This window comes from Nelumbo lutea, chromosome 6 (genome assembly GCF_056320005.1).
Source record: "Nelumbo lutea isolate HS-2025 chromosome 6, American lotus-T2T, whole genome shotgun sequence".
Taxonomy (NCBI): Eukaryota; Viridiplantae; Streptophyta; class Magnoliopsida; order Proteales; family Nelumbonaceae; genus Nelumbo; species Nelumbo lutea.
In genome coordinates this window covers 61764740-61777976 of record NC_142689.1, presented here as the reverse complement: position 1 = coordinate 61777976, position 13237 = coordinate 61764740, and the positions used below count along the sequence as shown (strand labels likewise).

At 37.5% G+C, this 13237-nt stretch overlaps 1 protein-coding gene, 1 long non-coding RNA gene and 1 pseudogene across 3 annotated transcripts; 1 reads left to right on the top strand and 2 right to left on the bottom strand.

Annotated features, from left to right (window-relative positions):
• Positions 1 to 1337: 1337 nt before the first annotated feature.
• LOC148849178 (pentatricopeptide repeat-containing protein At2g15690, mitochondrial pseudogene) lies at positions 1338 to 3315 on the bottom strand (annotated as a pseudogene). The gene is made up of 2 exons (XR_016101462.1): positions 3176 to 3315; positions 1338 to 2834 (listed from the first exon to the last, which is right to left on the bottom strand). The product of XR_016101462.1 is annotated as a pentatricopeptide repeat-containing protein At2g15690, mitochondrial pseudogene (transcript).
• LOC148849177 (uncharacterized) lies at positions 3283 to 4104 on the top strand. The gene is made up of 2 exons (XR_016101463.1): positions 3283 to 3421; positions 3725 to 4104. It is a non-coding gene; the product is annotated as an uncharacterized LOC148849177 (long non-coding RNA).
• Positions 4105 to 4817: 713 nt separating this feature from the next.
• Positions 4818 to 6500, bottom strand: LOC148849176 (pentatricopeptide repeat-containing protein At2g17033-like). Its single transcript, XM_088952556.1, is given in 2 exon segments — positions 4818 to 5147; positions 5150 to 6500. Coding segments are annotated over 2 exon segments (1032 nt in total). The 5' UTR covers positions 6108 to 6500; the 3' UTR covers positions 4818 to 5073.
• Between the last annotated feature and the right edge of the window lie 6737 nt (positions 6501 to 13237).

Below are 13237 nucleotides of genomic sequence, written 5' to 3'. Positions count from 1 at the left end.
ATGGCCGGGTGCAAGCCCAGTCCATTTCCAATGCTACAACAACACCTTGCCTTAGTTATTGGGGAGTTACTCCAAGATGTAGTTCAATACAGAAGACTGGTTGGATGTCTAATCTATTTGTAAGCTACAAGACCTGATATAACATTTGCTATCGATGTGTTCACACAGTTCATGAATGCTCCTTGACAAGAACATTGGGATGCTGCATTTCACATCCTCAGATATTTGAAGGGCACAATTTCCTATGGCATATACTTATTTGCATTAAGTGACTTAACACTCAAAGCTTATTGTGATTCAGATTGGGTCGGTTTCCCAATAACTCGATGTTCAACCACCAGCTATATCACAATGTTGGGTAGTTCTCCCCTATCCTAGAAGTCCAAGAAGCAGAATACTGTCTCAAGGTCTTCAGCAGAGGCAGAGTATCAATGGCTACTGTAGCAAGTGAACTTCTTTGGTTGAAATGCCTCTTTCTTGACATTGGGCTTGCTCATGCCCAACCCATGCAACTATACTGTGATCATAAAGCCTCCTTGCATATAGCAGCCAATCCGGTCTTCCATGAAAGGATCAAATACATCGAAATAGATTACCACATTGTGAGAAATCTCATACAGTCTCGGACAATCATCACTTATATGTATCTTCAAAGCTTCAGTCAGTTGATGTATTTACCAAGGCCCTTTGTCGTGATCAGTTTCACTACTTATTATTCAAGTTGGGCATGTTTTCTCCAACATCCAGTCCATGTCCAACTTGAGGGGGAGCCTTAGCTGTCTAACATAATCTATTAGACAGTTACGCATGGGCAGTGAGTTTGTTAGAATCAGTTACAACGTGTCGAAGATGTACAATCAGTGCTTATACGTGTAATCTTACCTATAAATATTTAACATGAATGTCAAACGGAGACAACACTTTTCCATTCACAAATACTCTGTTTCTGTACCAACTTACAAAAAAAAAAAATAAAATAAAATAAAAAGAAGTTAAAAGCTACTTATTTTCACACTTAGATATTTGAAAAGAGAAATGAGGAAAATCAAGGGATATTCCTGCATATGACATAAAACTTAAGCGATTAAGTTTCTACAGGGTCATGCGACAACCAAAGCTTAAGCAATTAAGTTCGTATGCATATGACAACAAACCAAACATAGCCAAAGGGGGTGTTCGCCAATATTCATGTGGAAGTCATCATTGTTTTGAGAAACAAAACCATACATATTGGCAAACACTATTTGAACAAGCAGGTTGTGGATCCTTTTTCTACCACTGTCGGATGAGAAGGTAAGAAATCATATCTTACCACTACGGTTCTCAAAAAACACAGCTAAAAGAAAAGAGAAGAAGAATAATTCAATTGGACTATGCTAGTTATTTCTGTTTAATGCATCTATGGGCATCTTATAAAACATATTCCTAAATGATAACTGATAAGAGATATATTACACAAGGAACTGCTTCTCTACACAAGAAAAGGATTGGCATGATAAATCCACGGTGAAACATTCTCCTACCAGTAATCCCCACAAGAACATTTGCCATCCTTGAAATGATGAAACCTTTTGTTGTCCCTTACAATGATCTCTCTCTCAACAATCTTCGAAATAATCTTGATGGCATTGTGACAGTCCCCACAAATCCTGAGATTCTTCATGATTCTGAGTGTGGCTCCTGGGGGTGTACTGATAAGCCCATAAGCAATGGCTAGCCTCTCACTGTGATACATTAAGGCCTTCTCTTTTGATTCTTGGTCAATATCATGAAACACATACCTTGTGTCTGGCACGTAACCTGCTTCCTTCATCTCCTCATTCAAAGACCTAAGCTTTTCATAGGCCTCACTCTTCTTTGGGTTCACAGTTCCTTTCGAACCTGAATTGTTCTGTATTTTCTTTTTGTTTCTCAGTTTCAACATAGGAGGAGACCTAGGAGGAACTAATTCAGTTATCTGATCCTTCAATCCAGCCGTTGAGAATTTTCCCAGCGTCTCCCATACAAGGGAATTTGGTTCAATTGGCATCTTAGCCACAAACCGCTTGGCTTCAGCTATCTTTCCTGATTTTCCTAGAAGTTCGACAATGCTTGCATAATGTTCCATGGAAGGAGCAATTCCATGATCCTTTGTCATTGATTCAAAATGTGCTTGTCCTCGTTCAACTTCTCCTAAGCATCTACAAGCCATCAGAACACCAGAGAAAGTAGACTTGTCAGGCCTGATTCCAACTCCTTTCATCTCGCTAAACAGACTAAGGGCTTCTCCTCCTTGTCCATTTTCTACCAAACCCATCAACATCTTATTCCAAGAATCCAAATTCCTTTCGGGCATTTCTTCGAAGACTCTACGGGCGTCTTCCGTACTGCCCAATTTACAATAAAACTCGACTAATTCGTTAAGGACTAAAATGCTAGGTCTAGGAATAGATTTGCTTATGTAATCATGGACCTTTCTTCCGGCTTCCAACAACTTGAAATTGACACAAGCTTCGAGCAAAGCAACAAGGCTATTCGTGTCAACACAAATTCCCCGCCTCTCCGTGTCGTCCAGAAGCTCAAGAGCTGCTTCTACTCTTCCTTCTCTGCACAAACTTTTAAAATCATAGGCCGACCGTTTCCCTCCCTGCACGTAACCAGCATTCCGTTGGGAAACTCTTAAAACACCCACGATACCTCTCTTCTTCTTAGCATGAAGTTCCATCGCAAAACCATTGTAAACACCGTAAGATCTGAAATGCAGGGGTGCAGATGGGCATGGTTTCGAACTTCTGAGTTTGTGGAGTGAGCAAAAATTCGTAAAAGTAACCGTTGCAAGTCCTTGCGCCATGGTGCTGCCGGTGCGAGATGAAGAATTTGGGAAATATCAGAGTTCTCGTTCTCGGTCATTAGTCAATCATATGTTTTTGGGAAAATTTTTTAAACTACCTGAGGTTTAGGAAATTGACAAACTATACCCTTTGTTATCTTAAAGTAATCTATTATTTCCAATAATTATCATTATTGTTAAATATAATGGAAAAAATAAAATAAAATATCCAATTTACCTTCTCAAAATTTCAAAATAAAACCCAATTCCTACCATATCAATCTTTCTGATCGCAAGAAAATTTGTTCGGAGATTTTAGCAAGAAACTGTGAGAAAAAAACTTGAATTTACAAGAACGGGTCATACCTTTGGACATATCGGTCCTCCGACCACCGGTGATCATGTACGGGAATACCTCAGCTTTGAACAAGAAAGAAGAAGAGAAAGGCGTGCGAACCAGTTTCACCTCATCCCGAACTTCCTAATTTGTTTTGGAGTTCTAGAAATCATAGCAATTCATTATGGTGATCGGTTTCAGCCCTTAGCTTGATCGAATTATATAGTTGTTTGGTTTTCAGCCAATTAATTGCTGCAGATTAGGGATTAACATAGGTTTGATGCTCGGATAACCTCTATCTCATCATCGTGTTGCTTAATTAAACGATTTTCTAACTGTGTGGTCTCATCAACTACTCTCTGTATCAGCATGATAGATTCTGTAGATTGGTTGCTAGAATTTCATTTTATTTGTACAATTAGGTAATGCATTTTTATCGTGCAAGAATGTGTCTCTATTTCTCTTATTTTATTTATTTTTGTTGTGATGTCTATTCAACTTTTGTTATACATCAAGCAATACAATTCCTTTTGTTTGACACTTGGTGATTGTTAACCCTCATACAATTGTGTTTGCAGGGAGAATTTGAGCTGATGCCCTAACTCTCAGAGGCGGCAACAACTCTTAAGGAGCATAACCCAGAAGGAAGAGAGAGAGGGAGAGAGAGGGAGAGAGAGCTCGTTATAGTTTTGTTTAAAGTTGTGAGTTCTGTCAGTAATTTTTTTTTTGGTTTTTGTTTGTGGGATTTAGGGATTTAGGGTTTGAAAACAAGGGAAATGACGCAGGGTGATGGCAATTACAACAGTGGGGGTGGGATGGATTTCCATTTGCCCGATGATATATTGTCTGTCATTCCAACAGATCCATATGAGCAACCTGACTTGGCGCGATTGAGGGTTTCTCTTGAAAAAATATGTAATAAATGAATACTTTTTTATGGAATTGAACTTTTTGAGAAGATGCATTGGTTGATTGTTTTCTGTTTGTGTTTGAAGGTGAAGAAGCCACTAAATTTTAAGACAATAATTAAATAATAGGAGTGGTAAAGTTAATCAATTAATAAAACCTTGGGGAAATTTTAAGTTTGTCCTTTTTGAGTAAATTGTTAAAACCTCACATCTACTTTCTGACAGTTGTGATTCACTACCCTACTTTATCCTGATAGAGTACTGTCCTCCCCTGAACTTTCTAACCTTACTGTTTCTACACCCCCTCCATTAATTAAACCTTAGAATGTTAATTCAAATTACTGATGTCATCCTCTCAACATTTTTAAATGTCAAGATTGCCCTTAAATGAAAATATGTGGTTTTGCACTAACCAAAATACTCTAAAAAAGTCGTCTATATCCCTATTTGAATAATGGATATATACAACAACTTTAGAGAAGCAAAATCTCATGTTAAATGTCATAATCTCTTATGTCTTTTATGCCAAGACTAACAAGGACCCTGTGATGCATGGGATTTATCAAGAAAATTGAAATAACCAAAACTTATAATTAATGAAAGAACACAATATTGTTTAAAATAATTAAATCTTTATTTTAATAATTTATTACAAAAATGTTTTACTAATTTAGTAATTCAGTAATTTGAATTAATTATAAAAATAAATTGAAAAAATTACAAAGACCGTTGTACTTTGTTTTGTGACAAAAGATCCCCTGTATTATGACCGTGAAACAAACCCCTTTTATCATCCAAAAAAAACTGTTACAATATTTTTTAATCCCAATACTACTCTTATAATAACTATTCGCACAAGAAAAACACTTGTTCGACACTGTTCATCTTCCAACCTGAGGTTCGCACAAGAAAAACACTGTTTATCTTCCCAACCTGAGGATACACTAATAGCAGCGCGATAATCCCCTATGAGGTTCCTTGACATTTCTCTCTCTCTCTCTCTCTACTCCCCATCTCAACTAGTCCCTCACGGCCCTTCCTCTACCAACAATTCGATCAATTTTCATAGGACTTCTCATCCGAACCATCATCTTTTAATCAGGGCTTTCACCGGCGATTCCCCTCTCACACTGCTGTGCTTTCCCGATCCACATATCAACCTAAGCTCCGTCGGAATTACCCAACTTCCCGCACTAAACCTTGATCTTAGCACTTGTACCCACTGTAGCATGATCAAATAAGCTGTAGCCAAGTGCATTCCATGTAAATCCAACTTCCCCTCCGAAGGGCACCATTTCAAGGCACCCATCAGTACAGACGATCCGATTAGTTGTTCAACCAACAAGGTTTCATCTTTCTGTAGCCTTTCTTTCAGATCCTCTATCGAAAGGGGGACAAATTTCAAGTCTTTGACCAAGGACGTGATTGTTGGGCATGAATTCATGATAGAATTGTACGTCCGTATCGAAAAGGAAATGTTAGAATCCTTCATTTTTCGAAGCCATGAAGCCATCTCCGATAGCTCGCTATGGGCTCCAAACGACGAAAGAACCATGTTCGAACAAATTGTGTCCAAACAGTACCCAACATCCTCCATTTTCCGAAGAACTCTTCGCATATCCGTGAATAATCCTAATCTACCGTATCCATTCACCAGAGACCTGAACTCAAAAGCAGAGGATTTGAATCCTGAAATTGTCATTTCTTCGACCATATTCTCCGCATCACGTGGTAGATCCACGGCACAAAGGCTACAAATCTTCGTTTCATAAGCACGTCGACTCAAAGAAGAACTGGAGTCCGAAAAAAGTTGCTTCAGACGAGCGTAAGACTCAAAAACACCGATCCTTGATCTCTGTTTAGAGTAGGAATCAATCAGGTCACAGTAGAAGAGAGTAACATCTCGCCCCTGAAACCTTAGTTTCTGGACGGATTCGGAAATCAGGGCTTCAGCTTCTTCAGGTTGTCCATGCTTATCTAGATAAGCAATGACACTCGCGACCAGTTTCGGGTTCCAGTTGAACCAAGGGGTTTCGGCGATCCTTCTATACATCTGAGATGATTCAACGCACAAATTAAAAGGGCTTGGAACTCGATATGTAGGCAAATGTAGTCTTAAAAAAAGGGCAAACTACTTTACCCCCCTGTACATCACCGGCCGGTGCCCTCTTCACCCTGGCGCTTGACGGTGACAACAAAACGGTGATAGGGGTGTTAGGGGCGTTGCCGCCGCTTCTGCGATTGCTCCGGTGAAATCAAATCAAATGGATATTAAATAGATCCCGACGCTGTTAAGGGAAGGGGAAGAAGAGTGATTGGGGGGAAAGAGAGAGGAGAGAGAGGGAGAGAGAGGGAGAGAGAGAAATGTAAAGGAACCTTAGAGGGAATTACCGCCGCTGTTAGTGTATCTCAAGGTTGGGGAAGATGAACAGTGTTTTTTTATATCAAAGGTTAGTCTTTGTCTCATAGTCATAGTACATGGGTCTTTGTCGGAAACTAAAGTACAAGCGGGTCTTTTTAATTTATCCAAATAAATTATTGTTAATTACTTAATAAAATAATTATTTTTTTCATATTATTTGTTAGTGTTATATTTTATTTATTTTACTTTTTTTAATGATTAAATGTTTCTATTGTTTGTAAATATCACTTAAATATCTGTAAATATATAAAATTAAGCTATAATTATAATTAAGGTTTAAGACTTTGGATTAGGCTCAGATTGATCCTGATCCTAACCCAACTTACACCCAAGTTGCATGCATCGTAATATTCATAATTGGGATGGACCAAACCAAGTGCAACCCATGCATGCATTTTTTGGTTTTTTTTTACTATTTTTAGATAATATTGAAACTAAAGTAGCTATGAAGTATGGCCCCATCATTAGGGGTGTCAATTGGATTGGATTTGGTCCAATTTTATCCAGTCCAATATGAGTCCATTATAAATGGACAAGGTCCAGTCCAATCCAATGAATGTTTTGGACTAGTCCAATTCAATGTATGGACTGTCCAATTTGTTCAAATTCATTTTGATTTAGATTGGTTTCAATTCAAACCTGATCCATCGACACATATATTCTTATCTTATATTCGTAATTGGGCTGGACCAAACCAAGTGCAACACCCATGCATGCATTTTTTGGTTTTTTTTTTTACTATTTTTAGATAATATTGAAACTAAAGTAGCTATGAAGGATGGCCCTATCGTTAGGGGTGTCAATTGGATCGGATTTGGTCCAATTTTATCCAGTCCAATGTGAGTCCATTATAAATGGACAAGGTCCAGTCCAATCCAATGAATGTTTTGGACTAGTCCAATTCAATGTCTGGACTATCCAATTTGTTCAAATTCATTTTGATTTAGATTGGTTTCAATTCAAACCCGGTCCATCGACATATATATTCTTATCTTATATCAATGGACTAGATATTGGCTTAATCCAACCCAATCCAATATAAGTTTGTTACAGACGGACCGGATCCAATCCAATCTAATAAATATTTTGGACCGAATTGGTCAAATCCAATGTCTTGTTGGTTCGTCCAATCCGTCCAAATTGATTTTGGACTGGATGGGGTCTAATTCAAAACCTGTCCATTGACACCCTTACCCATCTTGTAGCCTAATTAATCAAAAAATTAAAAAGCCCGAGCTAATTTTGGTAGTGCATTAGTAGTTTTTAAGGATGCCTAGCCTAGCCTAGCCCACACCTTAAGTGTAATAATATTTGTATGGGCCTACAGCCTTGTCTGTGTTAATAATAAAACTAAGACTTTTTTTTTACAAATTAAAAAATACTTTTACATTTTTATGTATATTAATATAAAATCTATCTAAATATTATATATGTGCATATAACTTCCATGTTGAGTCTAGTTAATAATTAGATTGGATGTGGATTTAACCCCATCCAATTTGATTAAAATCTATGTCTAATAAAAAATTATTATTTTGTATATGTAGTATAAATATTGCATGCACTTATATATTAATATATGCATTTATACTTTAAAATTCAGAATCCATCATAATACTAATCAAATGTGGATGCATCTTAAACCACCTCTAATGTTTAGCTAATTGACAAACAACTATTGTCTTAAAATATCCCTATTGTTTCTAACAATTGATTAGCTTTACCCCTATCATTAGCATCTGTTAATATTCCATCAAAATCTATACACATGTGACATTATGTGACCAATAATTTTTTTAAAACCTAATATTACCCTTCACTCCCTCTTTGTAAGCGGGACTGCTACACCGGTTCTCCCCTTCCTCTTTTGTACTCTTGTAATCTCATGGGCATTCTCTGGCGATTCCCCATGTCGGAGCTTCTCTCATTGTGTCTCTACCATAGAATCTAGAAAATATCAAATTCGATAGGGATGATTTTCCAAATTAATTGAAAGAATGAGAACTTATCTAGAGATTAAGAATTATGTTTTGGCTTCTAAGATTCATTTTGTTTTAACAAAAAAGATCACTCAGGAAGAAAAATAGAAGGACAATCCCGAATAAAGTTTAGACGTTTAGAGTTCCAGACTTGAAAAAACACGAAAAAAATAGTTTTTCGTTCGGCCAGTGATGGTTCAACATTAGCTAGACTTGGACGCTAGTGTCACATGCCCGCACCACTTGAAGAATATTCGCTGTAGGACACCTGCCATAACAGTCGAATCCCCCTCGCATCACCACTAAATTATGGGGGTTCTTAGGTTTAACAGAGTACTACCGAAAATTTATCAAGGACTATGGGAAAATGGCAAAACCTTTAACAGATCTTCTGAAGAAAGGGGCTTATGGTTGGAACACAACAGCCGACAGGAACTGAAGAATGCGGTAAGCACTACACCAATTTTGGCCCTGCCAGATTTTCTCAGCCATTTACAGTTGATTACGACACCAGTGGAGTGGGCATTGGAGCGGTGCTGTCACAAAATGGGAAACCAATAGCCTACTTCAGTAAAGCCTTAAGCCCTCAAAATATCGCCCGATCAACTTATGACAAGGAGCTAATGGCTATCGCAGTACCTCTCAGGGCACCAATTCACAGTCTGGTCATATCACCAAAGTTTGAGGCATCTCCTGGATCAGAAGGTAAATACTCCTTACCAACAGAAGTTGTTGAGAAACATTCTGGGCTATGACTTTGTGATACAGTACCAGAAGGGAAAGGACAATTAGGTGGTCGATGCTTTGTCTAGAAACTCGGGAAGTCTATTAACTATCACAAGGCCAGTACCAGAGTGGATTGAGGTGTTGAGGACAGAGGTCAAAGAAGACCCATAAATGATCAATTGGGTGGCTAAGGTTCAGGAATCCAACCTACCAAATGGGAAATATTGGCTGAAGGATGGATTGTTGTGGCGTAATGGCAGGTTGGTCCTAGGAGGCAACTTGACCCTCAGAAGACGGATGTTTGATGAAATGCATGTTTGCATGTTTCTCCCCTGGGTGGGCATGAGGGGTTCCACAAAATACTGCACATGATTAGATAGGTTTGTTATTGGAAGGGATACAAACAGCTGATTAAAGAATGGATATGCCAATGTGGTATCTACCAGCACAACAAGGGAGAAAACTTGCCCGTTCAGGGGTTGCTTCAGCCTCTCTCTCTCTCTCTCTCTCTCTCTCTCTCTCTCTCCTGGAATGTGCATTGACAGAAGTTTTGATGGATTTCATAGAAGGCTTTACACCATTTGATCGATGTTGGATAAAAGGGGGTCATTGTAACTTTGGAGGAGAAGCTCTGAGGCGCATCTAAAGACATTGTCTTTAGAACGTTATTTACCCACACTCAGTTTTACTGAGTTTGTTGTTGGGTTACAGGCAAATTCGTTCTCAGGATATAACAGAGCCTTGGGTGAGAATCTGCAACCAACAAAGTTGAAGAGTCTCCATAGAAACCTTCTGTGAGACTGTAGAAGACTGGATCGAGAGAGAGAGAAAGTGAACTTCGAAATTATGTGTTTTGGAGTTTGATTCATGCTCCTTAAATAATTTGTGAAGAGGTATGAAGAAAAGGTAGGTGCTGGTTTAGAGAATGCACATTGAACATTCACAATTTCAAACATTGTGACTGTTTAAAAAGTAGTTAACAGTTAGTGACTGTTAACTTTGAATTGTGCCTCTTGATCACACCTGATCGAATCGTGACTATTGATCTCATCAACGGTCAGCAACGCACCAAAACCAAAGCTGCCCATTGTGAGCCACGCGGGTGCACGCGAAGTGCGAGCAAAGGGTGCCTCTAAAGGGCCTCATTGTGCCGCACACATGCGCACACACGCATGCACATGCGTGCGTGCACGTTGCGCGGTATCGAATCCCCATACTCTCCTCTACTAATTCTAAGGAGTGTAAATCAGCTCCTATTGAAATACTGAAAACAAAACTTATAATTTTCTAATGTGGGACAAGTTCAAAACTGAGTTTTGTAAGAGAAAAATTGATTTTTCAATCAAATATGCATAATTCATATGGGCATTTGTTAATATTTATTAGTTTTAAGTGGAAGTTTAGTGAATTTTTAAATTAATAATATTTTACTTTATTATTTGATTTATTAATATTTTACTCTATTATGTTGTATTACTATTCCCCCCTCTCTCTCTTAAATGTCTTTTTTAAATGTAATAATAACATACATTAAAATAAGAAGTCTTGTAAAATGCAAAAGTCACTCACTCACTCACTCATTCTCTCTTTATAATAGTGTACAACTTTAATGATCTAATCAAAATAGACAGTGATTACTTTTTTATATTTTAAAGTTGTCCTCGAAAAGCTCAAGTGTGGAAGGTGGATGGCAAAACAAGTATTCAGACCATTGATAATGGCTTTTACTTGATCACCTTATCCTCTCTTGATGACTTTAACAAAGTCACAAAGAATGGTCCGTGGATGGTCAATGATAAATATTTAGTTTTATCTCATAGAGGGTCGGTTTTAACCCCCTTAAAACTAAACTTGAAATGACTGATCTTTAGATTAGACTCCTTGCTTACCCCTTGAAATATTGGTCTAAAGAGGATTTTTAGTTTATTGTGAGGGATGTTGGCAAAGTCCACAAAATAGATGATGATACAAAGAAAATGCCTACAAGCTCGAATTAGCTGAATGCCCCTTGGTGTTTAGCAAGTTGTGGGGCCAATTGTAACAAAACACGTCAGTTCAACTCTAACGAAGACTATTGCAGATGAATTGTGGAAAGGGAAAATGGTCGTTGAAGAGGTAACGTGGGCCTAGGTATCACACTAATTAATTACAAATGAAGCTACTTAGTTGGAATGTAAGAGGGGCAGGCATACCCCTGTTGCAATGCCATGTTAACTTCATTAGAACTAATAGGCCTTGTTGTTGCCAAATTTGGAGATGAGGGCAGCTTTTTAAGAGTCCTTGGAATATGGTCCTAGGGGTGAGGACTCCAACCGGTCAAGTTAATCGAGGGCTTAGAGAAGGCTGAGGTCTTAGTAAACTAGAGCAGTTTGAGAGTATAAGTGTTTGTGCAAGAGAGGTACTTTAGGCCATGGAGTTCCTTATATAGTCGGAGTTAGCTAGGAGCCAGTGTGGTGGGCAGAATGTAATGCCTCTACTTGTTAATGGCAGTGATTGTGGGAGTTAATGGGGCATTGCAAGCATACCTTAACATATATGCACTGGGGAGGGCTCGGCCAAGACTGTAACATCTACAATAAACGTCTTCATAGTAATGATGATGGGAAAAGACGGTGATACCCTTGTATCAAGTTGAGATGACAAAAATTCCCTTAGGGTGTGCCACATGTGTCATCTGCTTATGGAGTGGCCAATAACACTCGTATCAAGCCTAGTATTTGTTTTTTGATGGAGACAATAGTTAATCTTGATTGTGCCAAAAAGATGGTTAGATCTTATAATTATGATGATTAGGGGTGAGCAAAAAAAATTGAAAAACCGAACCGAAAAAACAACTAACCAAACCGATTGGTTTTATGTTTTTAAAAAAACCGGAGGTACTAGTTCTATTTCGGTTAACCAATAATGAAAACCAGCGGTTAATCGAACCGACCGGTATACATACATTTCTATATATTTATGTATATTATATATTATATATTTTTATATGTTATAAATTAATAAATATGCATTATATATAAATATATATAGTTATAATATATGATATATTGTTAATTATTTAAAATATAATAATATATATATTTATACTTTTTATTATATATCGATATATATATTTTTATAATATATATTGTAAAAATTAAAAACCAAAAAACCGATGAACTGAACTGGTCAACTGGTTAACCAATTGGCTTCAGTTCGATTTCGGTTACTGGTTTTCCAAAAACTGATAGTATCGGTTTGGTTACAAAAAAAGGCCCACGGTTTAGTTAGCCCCTAATGATGATTTTGATTTTATTGATCCTATTGGGTTTTCAAGGGGATTTGGACTTTATGGGATCAAAGTCAATGTAAATTGAAACTTGTGTTATCAAATGATAGATTGACCCATTTTCTTATGAATGATTGTTCCTTTAATAACACTTGTTTCTGCGCATTTATTCCCCCAAATAAAAATGAGCAAAGAAAAGTTTAGAGTTAGGTTATGAAATTTACTCCAATATTAATGGAGTGTGGTATAGAGTTGGAGATTTCAACAATTTTAGATCCAGTAAAAGCTAAAGTAGGGAAAGAGAGGTTTGACCTAGTAAAATTCATCTCATTAATGAGTTCATCTCCGAATGTAATCATATGAACTTGGACATGAAAGTAAATCAATTCACATGGGAAAATAAAAACACTATGGAGAGGCTTGATGGAATTTTGTTAGTGATGCTTATAAAATAAAAATAATAATTGAACACTTATGAAACTTGTGTTAATTTAGAATGTTCTCAGTCATTAGATAGATTCAAAGAGTTTATCATGACAAGGCTGACATTAGTGTGCTACCAAATTGGTGGAGAAACATGTCTCAATTGCTAGGGTTAGACTCCAAGCACACCCTATAGGTGTTTTATTGAACTCGGACCAATTTCCAATTATGCCCTGAACCTTGAAAATAGATGGGCAAAACTGTGAATTTTCACTTAACCCTAAACTTAATTATGAATTTGCCGGTAGTGGGTGCATCTTGCCATCAACCCCTTTATTAAACAAAGTGGGTGATCATAGTGATAG